This window comes from Loxodonta africana, chromosome 4 (assembly GCF_030014295.1).
Source record: "Loxodonta africana isolate mLoxAfr1 chromosome 4, mLoxAfr1.hap2, whole genome shotgun sequence".
Classification (NCBI taxonomy): Eukaryota; Metazoa; Chordata; class Mammalia; order Proboscidea; family Elephantidae; genus Loxodonta; species Loxodonta africana.
The window spans coordinates 112430760-112447857 of record NC_087345.1 but is presented as its reverse complement, the minus strand read 5'-3'; the positions used below and the strand labels follow the sequence as shown (position 1 = coordinate 112447857).

Below are 17098 nucleotides of genomic sequence, written 5' to 3'. Positions count from 1 at the left end.
CCCAGATAACTGGATCTACAAAACCCAAACTAAACCCATTGCCCTCGAGTTGATTCAGACTCATAGCGACCCTATAAGCAATGTTGTGGAAATTTGTGAAGACTGGCCGGGGACTCCATGTAAACTATTAAACTAAAAACTATTAAAAGAGCTCGTAAAAACAAATTCTTGTGGTAGAGTTCACAATTAGCCCAGCATCCTTATAGTTATTTCAAAAGCAAGTATCTCAATGGGAAAAATGCCTTTATTTGTCAGCTGGATTGCAGAACTTCAAAAAAGAGAAGGAATTATACTTCTGTCGGAAAATAAGAACAATTCAACTTCTAGAAACAACTTCACATCTTGGAGCCCGGCAATGCCTATTTTGGAATAAATTGTCTATTAATTAAACTGGAATGATTTAAACATTCATCACCTTTCAGAAAACAAAAACAAAAAAATCCTACACACACTCACACGCGCACACACAGACACAGACACACACACACACACGCAGCCTGTCTAGAACACACTGGATTTAGGAGGCCAGGGGACCCGCGCAGCTCCCGCCGGCAATTGGCAAACCCAGCCCCGGGGCAGAGCAGGCGCTGCGTCTAGGCGTGTTGGCAGTTGGCGACCCCCCTCGAATCCCCCTCTGCTGCGGGCTGCCTGTGGCCTTTGGAGGCTCGGCCAGTCGGCTCCAAATGTTTTCCATATTTGTTCAGCCTCCGTAATTCGAATACCAGGGCAGGCTCAACTAGCCAGCGCCGCGCTCCAGGGCCTAGCGCGCTGCACACGCACCCAACCCACCCAGCAACCCACGCAGCCGCCCACGCAGCCGCCATGGGCAAGGATAAGCGGCCCCGCGGCCAGCAGAGGCAGGGGGGGCTGCAGTCCGGGGACGCCGCCGAGCCCGACGACATGGGGCCGAAGAAGGGCAAAGGGTCCCCCAAGGAGTGCGGGGAGGAGGAGGCCCGGACGTGCTGCGGCTGCCGGTTCCCGCTGCTGCTCGCCCTGCTGCAGCTGGCCCTGGGCATCAGCATTACCGTGGTGGGCTTCCTTATGGCGAGCGTCAGCTCCTCCTTGCTAGTCAGAGACACTCCATTTTGGGCTGGGATCATTGTAAGCATCAAGTCTGTTTTGCCTAAGCGCGTTTGCCAAACAGGAATGCAAAACCGCATGGTCGAGTTAAGACTAACCCAACTGCATGCGCCCTTCCCAGCTCCACTCCTCTAACTCGCGCACGGCTTGGTGACTGGTGTCTGGCTCCCTTGGTTTTCCCGGGGGCAGGCTGGACGCGGTAGGACTCCTGCCCCTCTCCTGCTTGTTGCTCCCAGTGCCTCCAAGGGGCCTGACTCTAACGCTCTGGAGCCGGGGAGGTGATCTCAAAGCCTGTTTATCTTGTCAAAGTGAACAACCCCAATAACAACAACAAATTCACTTTGGCTTTTTCCTTATCCTATCCCCGGGACTCCACCCTTATCACCACGTAAGTAGCAAAGAGTGAAGTGAATTCATCTAGTTTTAAAAGCGGTCTAGGAAAATGCCTGTACATGGAGTTGCCATATTGAGTAATATTAATTTCATTTTTTAATTTGAGGTTCCTTGAGTGTTTATAAAATAATTATCTAAGAAATGCAAGAATACGGGGAAGCACAGCCTTGATCTACTGGAGTCTGAAGTAGGATAACCCCAGGGCCAGGGCGCTGGCCATGGCGGAAGTGTTTTGGGGACTCCGATAACGGATGTACTGTTCTAAGCAGAACACTGCTCAGCTGTTGGTGGTGGTGTTTTTTTTGAAACATATCACATCCTTGGCTTCATTCAGCGAATTCTTTAATTTAAAATGGGTGTCGTTTATTAAGCACCTAGTGTGTGCCTGTGCTGCTGGAGGCTTTACATGTATTATTTCTAGTCTCTACATCCTTAACGGGATAAAAAAAACATTTCTCAAGTAAAAGAACCCAGACCCAGACTCAGCCACAGTCAGGAGTTAGCAAAGTACTCGACCAGGTCAGTTCCTACTTCTGGACCATAGATTGCATCTGCATTTTCCTCATGGAGCCACACTGCCGCTTCACTTCCCATTTGGTTTTTAATTTTAATATGTTAGATAGGTTACAGGGCCTGGTAGCTTACTAGGAGCCCTAGTGGTACAGTGGTTAAGAGCTCAGCTGCTTAACCAAATGGTCATCAGTTGGAATCCACCAGCTGCTCCTTGAGAACCCTATGGGGAAGTTCTGCTCTGTTCTGTAGGGCCGCTATGAGTCAAAATTGACTTGACGGCAACAGGTTTGGTTTTTTTGTTATTTGGTACCTTATTAAGCTCTTTCCTGTGCATTATTTCATTTTACCCATGAAACAACACTTTGAGGTTGGAATTATGATTCCTCTTTGCACATGAAGAAACTCAGGCTAAGGGAGGTCAAATGACATTCTCTTAAGGCCCAGAGATTGAAAGTGGGAGAGCCCCTGAGACAAGAATTGACACTCCAAGTCTCATATTAGAGCCCTGGTGCACAGCGGTTAAGAGCTTGGGCTGCTAACCAAAAGGCTGGCAGTTTGAATCCACTAGCTGCTCCATGGATACCTTATGGGGCAGTCTCATATTGCATCATCACTACTATTACTGGCCACAGGTGCTATAAATCATAAAACAACCTCTGAAATAATTTTGTATCAGTGACAGGCTTTAAAAATACCTGATAAATATGCATCAGTGCAGTGATTTTCTAATTAAGATTATTTGAATTCACAGATTCTTGCAGAGTAATTTAAAACTTTTAATTTGTGTACTAAGAATTCCCATGAAATTATCATGATTAGAGTTTCCTAAATCAAGTGATTTTAAAAATAGCTTTTCACTAAGATATGCTGGATATTTTAGTCACCTCAATGGCTGTTCAAGATACTCAGAGGAAAAAAAAACACGTTCTTGAAGGCTAGGCAAATTAAAAAAAAAAAAAAAGGAATGAAACTCCTTTATTCAGTGGTTTTGAGTATCATATATGTGTGTATTTTCTTTCTTTTCTTTATTCCAATCTCAAAATGCCCATTACCAAGTGGCGGGGGGAGGGAAGAAAATTAGATGGGGGGAAGTGTGGGGGAAACTCATTTTAAGGTTTAAAGTATTAACATGCAAATTACACAACTCCAGAATTTCTTATAGGACTGAACTTCCTGTAGGCCCTGATGCTCTTAATTGCAGTGGAAGCTCCTTGGGTGTGGTACAAAGAGGATTATATGCAATCAGTTCTCTGTTCTTTCCTGTTTGTAATCTAGGATCCATCTGGAGTTTGCTCATAGTGTGTAACCCTGATGATATCTGTAATCTTAAATTTTCTTTTGACAGAAAATACATTTAGAGCAGAGCAGCTAGTGGAGATGACCTGAGAGAAGTGAAAAAGGTCTCTTCTGAGAAGCTGGGTGAGAAACCATTCAAGTCTCAGCTGGGCAGAGCTGTGGACAACATGTCACTGTCCCATACACACACCGTGCTTGTCCTGATCACACTGTTTGTGGCTGGTCATGGGGCACTCTTCCATGCTTTCAGGAAAGGAAAAGACAGCGAGGCAGAACCACTGCACCCCAGCTTGACCATTATCAACTCAATAACTTTGGGCAAGTTACTTAAACTCTCCAGGCTCCCACTTCTTTATTTATAAAATCAGAATGATAATAATAATTCCTACCTTTTAGGGTTGTCCTGAGGATTAAAAAAATACATGTAAAGCACTTAGAGCAGTGCGGGCAATGGTAAGCACTCAATGAATGTTAGCCCTTTTTATTAGCTATTAGTGAAGCGATCATTGGTAGTGGCACTCTTAAAAGTAGAAGTGACTCTTTCACCTCTAGACTTGGAGAATGGTCATTATTTGACTTGCTATGTTTCGCAATGCAGTTTGAACCATGAAAGAGATACTAATTTGGCCATGTCACTTTTCTCTGTCCTGTTCTCAGTGAAGTGACTATTTAGCAATCTCAGTGATATTAGATTAGTCCAGGGCTTTCTGAATCTCTCTGGAGTTTAGTGAAAATGAACTTGGTGGAGAGAGGCCTCCTCAGGGTCATTTTCGCCAGGGATAGGGAGTGATTCTGGTCTAGTATATCTTCCTGGGAATACTGAAGACTTTGTTCTATATTGGAAGCCCCCCCTAGACCAGAGTAGTAGTGGTCAATTTATGGAACTGAGGCAGAGCCAAACCAGCTTCTGAAATTTAGGCTGAATTCAAGCAGGGTCCCCAGAATGATGCATCTCACCCCATCTACAGCTTTGTGTACTTCACTCTCCTATTTCTCACTATTCTGATTGCCTCCTACCAGAATGTGGTAGTCTCTTTATTTAACAAGGGTTTCTATTTTATTAGGAACCCTGGTGGTGCAGTGGTTAAAGCTCTTGGCTGCTAACTGAAAGGTTAGAGATTTGAACCTACCAGCTGCTCCATGGAAGAAAGATACAGCAGTCTGCTTCCATAAAGATTACAGCATAGGAAACCCTAGGGTAGAAAAAATAGGGTAGTTTTACCCTGCCCTATAGGGTCGCTATGACTCGGAGTCGACTCAATGGCAATGGGTGCTGACTATTCCATTATCTTGAGATTTAGGGATAACCATTCCCATGATGTTGTTGTTAGGTTCCATCAAGTTGATTTTGTCTCATAACAACCCCATGGGACAGCGTAGAGGTGCCCCATAGGCTTTTCTTGGCTGTAATCTCAAGGGGAACAGATTGCTAGGTCTTTCTCCTGGGGAGCTGCTGGGTGGGTTCAAACTGCCAACCTTTTGGGTTTGCAGCCAAGCACTTAATCATTAGAACTGAGGTGTGTGGATAAGTGCAATAGGTGACTTCTTGTTGACCAAAGTCGAGGTGACTTGATGAATATTCAGTGAACCTTTGATTATAGACTGAGGAAGCCCTTGGTGATTCGTGAGCAGAAATTTATATCCAGTGGAATTTTAGGAAAGCAAATAGGTTTTTTTCAGATCTATCCATAACTGTGATTCTCTCCACTCCCCATCAAAGGGATGACCAAAGTCTTTTCACTTGAGTTACAGAAGATTCCTGCAGAAGAAAAAAGTAGAATGGAGCCTCTATGGAAACTATTTAACCTGTAAAAGTGTCATTTTTCTCTCAAAATTCTTTATAGGTGAATTGAAAGTTGCAAGTCACATCACAATGACAATAAAGAGTGAAACAGGTTCTTTGAGGATGCACTTGGCTGTGGGCAGGGAAAACTAGGAAAATACAGAAGTTTGTTCTGCATTTCCTTCTATCAGTGGTGTGAGTCATTGGGTCAAATAAGCATTCAAGTGTGCTCATCGTTCTAGAATTCTTATTGATGAATAATGTAGAGGAATTGAAGGAATCTAAGAACTTTGGAGCCTTTCACTTCTTACTCAAATGAACATAATTTTAGTTTAGGCTAAGCATGGCATGTTTGAACTTTGGCTTATTTTTCTTCATTCAGTAACATTTGTTGAGATATCTGCCACATTAGGTAGTGGTCTAAAAATAATGAATCATATACCTGGAGGAGAGCTCCTGAGATTCTGATGGACACGTGCCCTTATTATACCTGACAGTAATGAATACTTCCGATTAGAAAATTTAACCTACACAAAATATTTTTATAGCCCATTTACCTTTCAGAGTATTTCACTTGCAGTGATTTATTTGGTTTGGCATCTGTACCTTAGAGTCAATTTAAGAGCAAACTGTTGCCTCTTATCCCCAGTGGGAATGTTTAGTATTTGTTAGTCCATTGATCCTTGTGGGGGAATATTCCTATGGAAAGTGGGAATTTCTTTTTTTGTATTTTATTTATTTACTTATTCTGCTTTAGGTGAAAGTTTTCAAATTAAGTCAGTTTCTGATACAAAAAGTTTTACACACCTTGCTGTGTACTTCTAGCTGCTCTCCCCTTAATGAGACAGCACATTCCTCCTCTCCATCCTTTATTCCCTGTGTCCATTCAACCAGCTCCTGTCCCCCTCTTCCTTCTCATCTCACCGCCAGGCAGGAGTTGCCCACATAGTCTCAAGTGTCTACTTGAGCCAAGAAACTCACTCCTCACCAGTATCATTGTCTGTCTTATAGTTCAGGCCAATCCCTGTCTGTAGAGTTGGCTTTGGGAATGGTTCCAATCTTGAGCTAACAAAGAGTCCAGGAACCATGACCATTAGGGTCCCTCCAGTCTCAGTCAGACCATTAAACCTGGTCTTTTTGTGAGAATTTGAGATCTGCATTCCACTGTTCTCCTGCTCCAGCAGGGGGAAAGTGGGAATTTCTTTGCCCTATTGCTTTCCTCACTGTCCCTCCATTGCTGCATACCCCACCTGCTAGAATAAAACCCTTGATAGAGATACATACTCCCTTAATCACATTAAAAAGTTTAAGGCAGGAATTTAATAGGAAAGGAAGAGTATTTCCTTAATGTCATTAATAAAACTTATCCTAAACTCTGTAATGATTAAGAGTTCTATCAAGAATTTCAATAACAGTTTTCATATGTTAACTTACTCTAAAGAATTACTAAAGAATTAAAAATGCAGATGTATCCAGATTTAAAACAAAAAACTTTATTCCCAATTTAACAGAAAGGAAATTTTGCATGATTATCTCTTTTGTAACAGGATAAACCATAAAATTCAGAAGTATGTATATGACATTTACCAAGTAAGGCACAGATATAGTTATTATACATAATTTATGAGAAAGTAAGACATGCTGATTTGGCTGAATGACTTGACAAGTATGTATAGGACGTATAGCAAGTAAGACACAGATATAGTTATTAACCATCATTTATACACAGACAACCTAAGATGTGATTTGGTGAAATTTTTCAAACACAGTTGTGAAGAGGGACTGGAAAAGAGAAAAGTTTGGCATTGGAGTTTTGGATTGACCCTTTGACAAGTCAAGAAGCTAAATGTGGTGTCATTTTTCTATATATGTGTATTGGCATTTGAGAAATTTAACCTGGAATTATGTTTTCAGGAATATATTGCATAGCAATCCATTATCTGTCATACTGTAATATGCTTCCAAAACCTAATGTAGCATCTCTGATACCATTGGGAAATAATTATTTATTACAGCAACTGTTACAGGATTGTTGAGAACTGAGGAGTGAATAATTACATGGTCTAACTCAATCCCCATTGGGTATGTATAGTAAATAAATAACAGTAGGAAAATAATCTCACAGGTACTTGAAGTTCTCAGGGTAAATATAAAAATAGAATGTCACTGAATTAATTTGGCAAAAGTGTATGAAAATAAAAGGGAATAATCAAGAATTTGGTGAAGTGTTTTCTGAATTTCAGGAATATGGAATCAAGGATTAGGAAGGTTAAGATTGCACAAAGTCTTTAGGTGCTTAGAAATAACAGGAGAGAGTGTTTTTACCTCTGCCTCTAGCTTCATACTGAGGCAGACAAGTAAAGGCCAAGGGAGTGTTTATATAACCAGAAAGTTGTCCCTGAACCTTCTTTCTTTTTTAAAATTAGGAGGAGAAGGGGTGAGTTCTGATATTTTTCAATCCTGTAGTGTGGGTAGATAAAACCTTTGCAAATCATCTCAGAAAGTTAATTCCTGGAAACTTTTGAGATGTCAATCACCATTTGGGTTTTGATTTTTTTATGATAGAAATATTTGTTGTTGTTAGCTGCCAACCAGTTGGCCTCCAATTCATGATGACCTCATGTGTTACAGAGTAGAACTGCTCTATAGAGTTTCTTTGGCTCTAATCCTTACAGAAGCAGATTGCCAAGCCATTCTTCCTTGGAGCCACTAGGTGGGTTTGAACCATCAACCTTTTGGTTAGCAGCTGATCACAAATTGCTTGTACCACACAGGCTTCTTTGATAGAAATAGTGATAGGATTTTGGAATAATCAAATGAAAATAATCCATTCTCTGTATTTTTATATTACATACTCGTGGGGCCACTATGTATCTCCTGACACATAGTAGGTACCAGGTAAGTGTCAAATTGAAATCTTCTTATATATTGCATACTTGCCATTATGTCCAAACTTGTATATATCCATTTTTGAACTATGGTTTAAGGAATGACATATAGTAGTCTTTTTCAGTTTTTCAATGCAGACAAATTTAAGTTTATTGGTAACGTTTCAGAGAGTGATGAGGTAATGATAAATTAACACACTATTTTTCCATTTTGTGCTCCTGGGCTCTAGAAGTATTCAGATCACGTTAATTTAGCATTACTGAAATGCAGGATTAAAAAAAAAGGTCATTTAACTTTATTTTTCAGTCCCCTAATTAGAATAAATTAGGATATAATTAGGAAAAATTAAATTGATATGGTTGAATGCTGGATGTCAGTACTACCAACTCTTACCTTCTACAAAGAAAGCAGTGGCATAGGTTTCCCTAATATTTGGTATAACAGTTTCATAGATTGCTAGTATAGTGCCCACTTTCAATTTGGTCTGAGAAAATGAATGTTTCCTAGATTTTTTCTGGCTTTTTAGCCTTGTCCGTGATGTTTCTAGGGGTGGTATTCTTTAACTAGATCCTCTTGCCTGCAGGGTTAGCATCAACAACATTAAAAAGATATATACAGGGTATTTTGAGGAATTCAGCATGCATGTTTCTGTATTACTGTAGGACAGGAACGAAATCTAGTTTTTAATTCAACTTTAATTAGGTGTCATTTCACCTCAAAATACAGTTTATTTTTAGGGCCTAGATCCTGGCAGACTAGGGAAGTGCTGGTCAAAAGGGTCCATCAAAATCCAGAGATAGATGGGACCTCATGATGTCAGATTTTAAGCCTCTAGTTGTGGAAAACTCTGGTGGTGTAGTGGTTAAGAGCTACAGCTGCTAACTAAAAGGTTGGCAGTTCGAATCCACCAGGAGCTCGTTGGAAACTCTATGGGGGCAGTTCAACTCTGTCCTATAGGGTCCTTATGAGTCAGAATCAACTCAATGGCAACAGGTTTGTTTTTTTTTGTTTAGTTGTAGTTGGGAGCCCTGGTGGTGCAGTGGTTAAGTGCTATGACATGCTATGGCTGCCAACCAAAAGGTCAGTGGTTCCAACCCCCAGCAGCTCCACGAGAAAAAGATGTGACAATCTGCTTCCGTAAAGATTGCAGCCTTGGAAACCGTATGAGACAGTTCTACTGTGTTCTATAGGGTCGCTATGAGTTGGAATCAACTTGATGGTAATTTTTTTTTTTTTTTAAGTTGTCGTTAGCTGCTGTTGAGTCAGTCCCCAACTTACAGTGACTGCGTATACAGCAAGATAGGACCATTGTAATCCATAGGGTTTTCATTGGCTGATATTTGAAGTAGATTGCCAGGCCTTTCTTTTTAGACTGTTTTAGTCTAGAAGCTCTGCTGAAACCTGTTCATCTTCATAGCAATGTGCAAGCCTCTACTGACAGATGAGTGGTGGCTATACTTGAGATGCGTTAGCTGGAATGGAACTGAGATCTCCTGCACGGAAGGATGGCGAGAATTCTATCACTGATTCACCAGTTACTTGCTGTGAATTGTTCAAGTCTAGATTTATTACTATGAGTTCATAAGCTGAAGGTGAATTTCTCAAAAAAAAGATGTTGGGAACAGGATTTATGGCATAAAATGCATGGAAGTCCATTTCTGAGGCATAGCCTCTTTCAGATAGTTTGTATGCAGCCTCAGATCTCAGAGTATTGAGAAAAAACTTGGCAGGGCTGACTGTCAGATGCCTGAGCAAGGCAGCTCCCTCGATCACTCTGGCTAATTTTAAAAATTCGTATGTATCCACCCATACATATGGCAATAACTAAAATACGCTTTTCTTTTGAAGAGGAATATAAATTTGTACAACTACCTCAATGATCCATAAGTTCATTTCTCAGCTTATTAACGAAGGCCCTAAGGCTGTCACGGAACAGCTAGAGGTCTGACTGTTTCTGAGGGAGATTCTGAGCCAGTAAACCAAATGTGGCGATCCAGCGGGGTACAACGGCTCGGTGCTCATGCCAGTATAGAAACATATGGAGGAGGCTGTTTTCACTGCGTTTACAGATTGCTACTTTTATCAAATTTCTGCAGAAATAAAACCAAGTCAATTCAGCTACTGAATACAATTCTAAGAGTAGCTTAGGCATTTCATTTGCTACTTTAGCCCTTTAAGCCTTAGGAAATGCCATTTAGTAAATTCCTGCCTTCCTCTGCTGTTCCAGGGAGTAACTGCTGGACAGGAGCTGGCTAAATGACACCTTGGCTTCTGAGGCGAGGAAACGAGAGTTGTTGGCTGAGCTGTGCCATTGGGGGATGCGCTGATGTTCAGCAACTGGAGGAGCCTGCTGCTTCAAAGGGGCTATGATCTCATGCTTGTCGTTTCTAGAACTTAAGGGAAGCTACCTTTCAGGTCTTGTTTGTAATATGCAGCTGTCATTTTCATTTTTGATGATGATTCTGGAAATTAGATCACCACTCTTTGTTCTTTGCAATGTGTCAGGATAAAACCCTGAACCTCATTATGTAAGAGTCTCGAGTGTAGGCCTGCTCCTTCTTGGTAGATCCCTAACTTGGGCACATCTTCAAGGGCTTCTCGTAGGATTTCATTTGTCCAGCTAAGAAATCCGGAATCAGGCTCTGCTTTTCCTTTATCAAGTACTGCAAATACTCAGAACATCCCAGAGGGAGAGACAAGAGGAGACTGACTAAAAACCGTCCAGCATACCTCCTTTCGGAACACTGTTCCAATCCCAGTTCCAAAATGAGTAGCAAACAAAAGGCATGGTCGTCGTTGAAGTTCTAGAGGGATCCTACAATAGGTCTGGTTTGATTTTTGAGCATCTTTAAAGTGATGCTTTCTGATCTCATGTTGCTGGAGCCATATCCCCTTCCTAGCACAGTCATGCAGTCATGAATGTGAATGATTCAGTGTGATGTTTCTTGAGGGCTGGCAAAAGACCATTAAGTGACTGTACATTAGGGAGCAAGGGTTTGCTCACAAATGAGCATTCTCAGTCTGCTGAAGAATTTGTTGGGCCTGCATCTGTTGTTGCAGAAATGAGCAGTTTCTTTCTCCCTGACTGAGTGCTTAGTGCTGGGAGAGGCAGGGTGAAACCTTGAGGATGCTGTTTTAGTTGGATCCCACACAATTGTTGTTCTGAAAGTGTTTGATTCAGCATTCATGTAACGAGCCATTAGAAAACCCTTTAAGATGTGTTATTACCAAGGCTTCTCTCTTGTGTGGAAGATAATGACAGGTGACAAGAAAAGAAGAGGGGAAACTGCTAATGTGTTAACTAGACCCTGACTAGGGAGAGAATTGTAGCTTTATTACTAGAAAAAAATAATAATACCATTATATGCTTTCTTCAAAAGTATCAGGTGTGGCGCACGTATCAGGCCATTAGGCTCAGTTAGCCCTATCTCACGTTCAGCTGTGCCAGGAAAGCTAAAAAGGAGGCCTTTCCAAGGTTAGGGAAACAGTGGCTCAGTCTTCATCATTTCTGTTGAGGGGGAGGGTCTGCTCCTCTTGGGATCACCTCCTTGGTAGGCGCATTATCCCCAGTGGAAAAGTGTAGCACCCAAGGTAGTGAGGAGGGCAAACTAGGACTACATAAGGTGAAAAAATTATAATAAATAAAAAGCAATTTCTTGATGACTGCATGCATATGAAATACAGAATTTGACCATTATAGTTCACAAGCTACATGTTAAATCTTTGCATTTCTCTCATGCTCTCTCAGCTCACTGGATTCTGAAACAGAAAGACCAAATTCACACAGGTTGGCCTCATCTCAATCTTTTCATGAACAAGTAGCTTGGGGTGCCTTTTAAGGGGCTCATGTTAGCGCTAAGGGTCTGAGACTAAATATAGTTTTCAAAAATGAACATAGGTGACCACAACTATTGTGTTATAGAACCCTAGATGAATAATTCTCAGTCAGTCACCGAATCTAGTGCGTCACAAATTTTTCCACCTCGAGACCTCCCTGAAGCCTCGCTCCCCTTCTCCCCCGTCCTCACACACACATCACAAAAAGCTCAGTGTCTAGCTAACCCATGTTGCCATGGAAGGGAAGGGGAGAAATGCAGGAGAGGTTGCAGCCTGCTTGGGGACACTGACCTCCTCACTTTGAAAAGGACAAAACACTTTTCAAATGAAAAGTAATATTACTGTATATTACCTGATGTTTCAATGTGTCCTGTTTATTTTTTTTTTAAGTGCTCTTAATAAGAAAAGCCACTTGGTAATATTTTTAAAAGGTTGAACAGGATGGTTCTCTCATTTACACTTTTGTTATAATGTTATGTAATTGAATTTATATTGATTTATTGTACAATTTCTATAAAAAAAAATTCTATAGACTGTGCTATTTCAGATGTTTCTATTTATTGTACTATCCCACAGCTCTGAACCCAGGGGTATTAATATATCTCTGTAATCATTTCAAAAGTGGGACCTAATATGAGAACCTACTTAATTATGCTTGATAATGGAATCCACCCTATAAATATACTATTGGAGTTGACTGTTTAAAAAAAAAAAAATTTTTTTTTAATTTTTTTGCAATTACAAACAATGCTACAATGGACATTCCTGTCCATGCCTCTCTGTGCACGTGTTTCAAAGTGTCTTTACGGTATATATATCTAGGAGTTGAATTTCTGAGTCATAGGATATAGGTGTCTTAAACTGACTAAAAAAACCAACTACATATTGCCAAATCAGTACAAATCCAAAGTTGTACTAATTTGTATTCCTAACAACTGTAGAGTTCTCATTGATCTACATACTGCGTGCATTTGTTATTGTTAGATAATTTGAGTTTATTTATGTGCAATGGTATCTTGCTTTAGTTTATATTTTAATTTCTACTAGAACTGAACGTATTTAATACGTTTGTTGGCGATTTTATATTTTTCTCTGTCATTCATCTATTCAACAGTTATTTTCTATGGATTGTCTGTCTCTTACTATTGATTTATTGGATTTCTTACCATTGTTACTTACCCCTTGTGGTTTTAGGTACTGCACATGTCTTCTAGTTGGCGCCATGTCTTTTATTTTTGCTTATAGCGTCTTTGTTGTGCACAAGATTTAATTTTAATGTGTTTATATTTATCAATCCCTTTTATGGGATGTGCTTTGATATATTTTTAAAGAAATTTCTCCCTACTCTAAGGTCATATTTTCCTATAGCATTTCTTAAAAATGTTAAAGGTTTACTTTTTGTGTTTATATTTTAACCTAAATGGTGTAACTTTTTGCATATGATATGAGGTAGAGATCATATTTTATTTTATCTTATATGGATTAATTGTTTTAGTGCCATTTAGTGAGTAACTAATCCTTCCACACTCATGTGCTATTTATCATATATCAAGTTGCCATATTAGATTTGAGGTTCATGTCTGTGATTCCCTTCAGTTTGTGTTGTTATCTGTCACTGTGCCAATTCTGCAATATCTAGATTAAAATAGCATTATAATGCATCTTATTATAAAGATGACTCCTGCCCCCACCAACCTTATTCTTATTCAGAATTGTCTTGACAATCCTTAGCCATTTTCCCTTCCATATAAATTTTAGAATTGACTTTTCAAGTTCCAAGAAAAATCCTTTTGGTATATTCATAGAATTTGTACTTATACATTTTATACATTTGGAAATCCTGGTGGCGTAGTGGTTAAGCGCTACAGCTGCTAACCAAGAGGTTGGCAGTTAGAACCCTCTAGGCGCTCCTTGGAAACTCTATCGGGCAGTTCTACTCTGTCCTGTAGGGTCGCTATGAGTCGGAATCGACTCCGCAGCAGTGGGTTTGGTTTTTTTTCTTTTGGTTTATACGTGAGCAGAGAGGCTCATGTGGGGCATAGAGGTGGCATAGAGGCTAAGTGATTGACTACTAACCAAAAGATCGGTGGTTCGAAACCACCAGCAGCCCTGTGGCAGAAAGATGTGGCAGTCTGCTTCTGTAGAGATTTATAGCCTTGGAAACCCTATGGGGTTGCTATGAATTGGAATCAACTCAATGGCAGCGGGTTTGATTTGGTTTTTTGGTACATGAATGAGCAAAGGATATCTCTCCATTTATTTGGGTCTTCCTTAATGTCTTTCACCTTTTGATTATTCCAGCTTAATTGCTTTGTGATCAGTTTATGTTTTTCATAATATCAGTTCTTTGAGGAGATTTACTTTGTGGCCTAATATGTGGCTAATTTTTATAAAATCTCATATAAGCTTGGAAAAAATGTGGATTCTTTCATTTTGGAAGTTAGGATTCTATGTTCAACTCTAAAATCAAGCATGTTAAGACATGCTGTTTTATCATCTACATCCTTGCTATAATATTCTTCTACTTGATCTAAAGATTACTGAGAGATGTGTTCAAATTTCCCAATATTATTTGGAATTGTTAATTTCTCCTTATAATTCTTCCCACTTTTGTTTTATATTTTTAGTCTACTTAGTAAGTACATACAAGTTACTGATTATGAAATTTTCCTTCAGTTCTAGATTGGCTGTTGTTTACCCTCGTTTTGTGAACATATTATCCCACTCTCTGCTAGATGTCTAATTGTTGTCCCTCTGTAGGAAACATGCCCCTTCTCTTTGATTTTTAGATTTTTCTTTGTTTTTTGGTGTTTATAGTTTAGCTATAATGTGTCCAAATGTGGATTTTGTTGTTTATTCTACTAGGGACTTGTTGTGTTTACTGAACTTAAGATTTTTGTATTTTTCATCAATTCTGAAAATTTTCAATCATTATTATTATTTTTTTCAAATATTGTCTCTCTCTTCTCCTTAGTCCTTTTTTTCTGGAACTTTTTTCTGATGTGTGTTTGAACGCTCTTATGCCATCTTTCCTGTTTCTTATCGTCTGTGTTATGTTTCACTCTCTTTATCTCCCTGTGCTGTAGTTTGGGTTATTTCCTCAGATCTATCTGCTAGTTCACTGTCCTCTTCTTCACCTGGATTTAATCTGCCTATTACCTGTCCCTTGACTTTTTAATTCCAACAATTTTATTTTGTATTTCTAGAACTTCTATTTTGTTATTAGTGATGATTTTCTGTATAGGCCGAGTGTTTTTGAAAGTGTCATGTTCTTTATTCATATTTTCAATCCCTCCTTTCCTGTCTTTAATTATTTAAAAGTACTTTTTTATAGGCTCTTGCCATTAACTCCATTATTTGAAATTCTTGTGACTCTAATTCTTAGATTGCGTGTATGTATATGTGCACAGTAAGTACTAACTTTCACTAATGAATTGATTCTCATGTGTTTCCTAATTTTGTGAGTTCGTCTTCCGAGAGGATTTTTCTTGGTGTGGCCTATTTGAGGGTGTAAACAGACAATTTTGTTTTGCCAGGTGTTCCAATGGTGTCATGAACCCAGAGCTTATGAAAAAAAAAATTATCATGGAAAATTTCAAACGCGCAAAAAAGTAGATAAAATAGTAAAATGAACCCCCATGTTCCCATCAGCCAGCCTCAATAATTATCAACTCAAGATAAATCTTATCCCATCCGTATACTCCCATACTCCCTCCACACCCACATATCATACACTGGATTATTTTGAAGTAAATCCTAGACATTATATCATTACATCCATAAATACTTCACAGTGTAAGTCTAAAATATAAAGACACTTTAAAAAAATAATGAAAATACTACTATCACCTAACAAATTAACAATCTCTTAGTAGCATCAAGTCAGTGTTCCAATATCCATGATCAATTCATATATGTTTCTCCATCAGGATTTCAGTAAGATCTGTATGTTGCAGTTGGTTTGTATGTTTCTTAAATTGCCTTTACTCAAAGGTTTGCCTTTGTTCTGTCCTTTCCATTGTTATCCATCTCTCATTGAAAAAACCAGGTTGATTTATCTGGATTGATTTCATGTTATTTTTTCAGCTTAATAGGTTCTAGGACCTTGCAAATGGTAGAAAAACCTTAATATTACTCCCGCCCCCCCCCCCCCCCCGCCCCGCTGCCAATCAGCTAAGACAGAAACCCTTGATGACCTACAGTGCTAGTGCTCAATTATTTTCTAGTCCAGGAAGGATGTAGTCATTTAAGGGGCCTATCTTTATGCGAAAGTTTCAGTTCCATCTCTGTACCTGCAGAAGTGCAGGGCACGCACTCTTGGTCTATGTGGCCACTAAAACAAAGTCCTCTTTGTTGTGAAGTCTAGCCACAACTCACCCTGACTCACCCTCCTCTCTGATTTTTGTCCCTGTGGATTTCCCTTATTTTCTTGCTGGCTGTTATATTAATTAAGAATGTTTGCTTTATTTTATCCAGCATTTTAAAGTGTTGCTAGGGAGAGGATTATCATATAATTTAGTCCTCGATATTATTCAGGAATAAAACCTGTTAATACTTTAATTTTTTTAAAATCAATTTGCAAGTTTCTTAATTTCTCTGAGCCACACTTTTCTAAAGAGTGGTATTTTTTATTTATTGCATTGTTTTGGGGATTAAATGAGCTAATGTATGCAAAGTTAGTAGTATATAAAAGGGACCTCTTCCAAGTAGGACAAATACTTCGGCAGAGTTTGAAGAATGAATATTACTAGATGTGAGATGGTCGAAGGAAGAGTACTTCACCAGATGGATAAGGAAGGAAAAAGACATTTTAGACCAGAATTATAGTATGTGTCTTTTGACTATTTAGCCAAGTTTTCACCCCCAGCCAACCAAATTTATTGCCTCACCCTTGTATCGTTCGTTCTTATTTAGTTTTTTGAGGGTGGAATTGTAAAATCTCCCAGCAGTTCCTATGAAACATGAATCTTAACATAGATACACAAATTTCGTCATAATATTAAAATGAGACCCAAACGGAAAGGACTGTCCTTGAAGTTCTCCATGATCAGTCACACACAGAGACAGCATTTGGATTTGTCTTCTCAGTCACCTGCAAGAGAGTGGATGAAACACTCAGCTGCGGGTTCACTGGCTTAAAATGATTAGCTATTGGCAATCATTTCCAAGCAAGGTTTTTGGAACTTATGAATTTGTTACAAATTTATGCTGGCACATATCTTACAGATCCCCCTAGCTTTCCAGCCGTACATACTTTGGCAGGAACATCAAGGAAAGCACACTATCTCCATAGGATTTGGGGGATTC

At 39.4% G+C, this 17098-nt stretch overlaps 1 protein-coding gene across 1 annotated transcript in view; it reads left to right on the top strand.

Annotated features, from left to right (window-relative positions):
- Window positions 1-822: 822 nt before the first annotated feature.
- Window positions 823-17098, top strand: part of SSPN (sarcospan) — a 43198-nt gene continuing 26922 nt past the window's right edge. Inside the window, exon 1 of the mRNA XM_003405361.3 lies at window positions 823-1101. Coding sequence (XP_003405409.1) covers window positions 823-1101 — 279 coding nt within the window. The remainder of the gene's footprint in view (window positions 1102-17098) is intronic.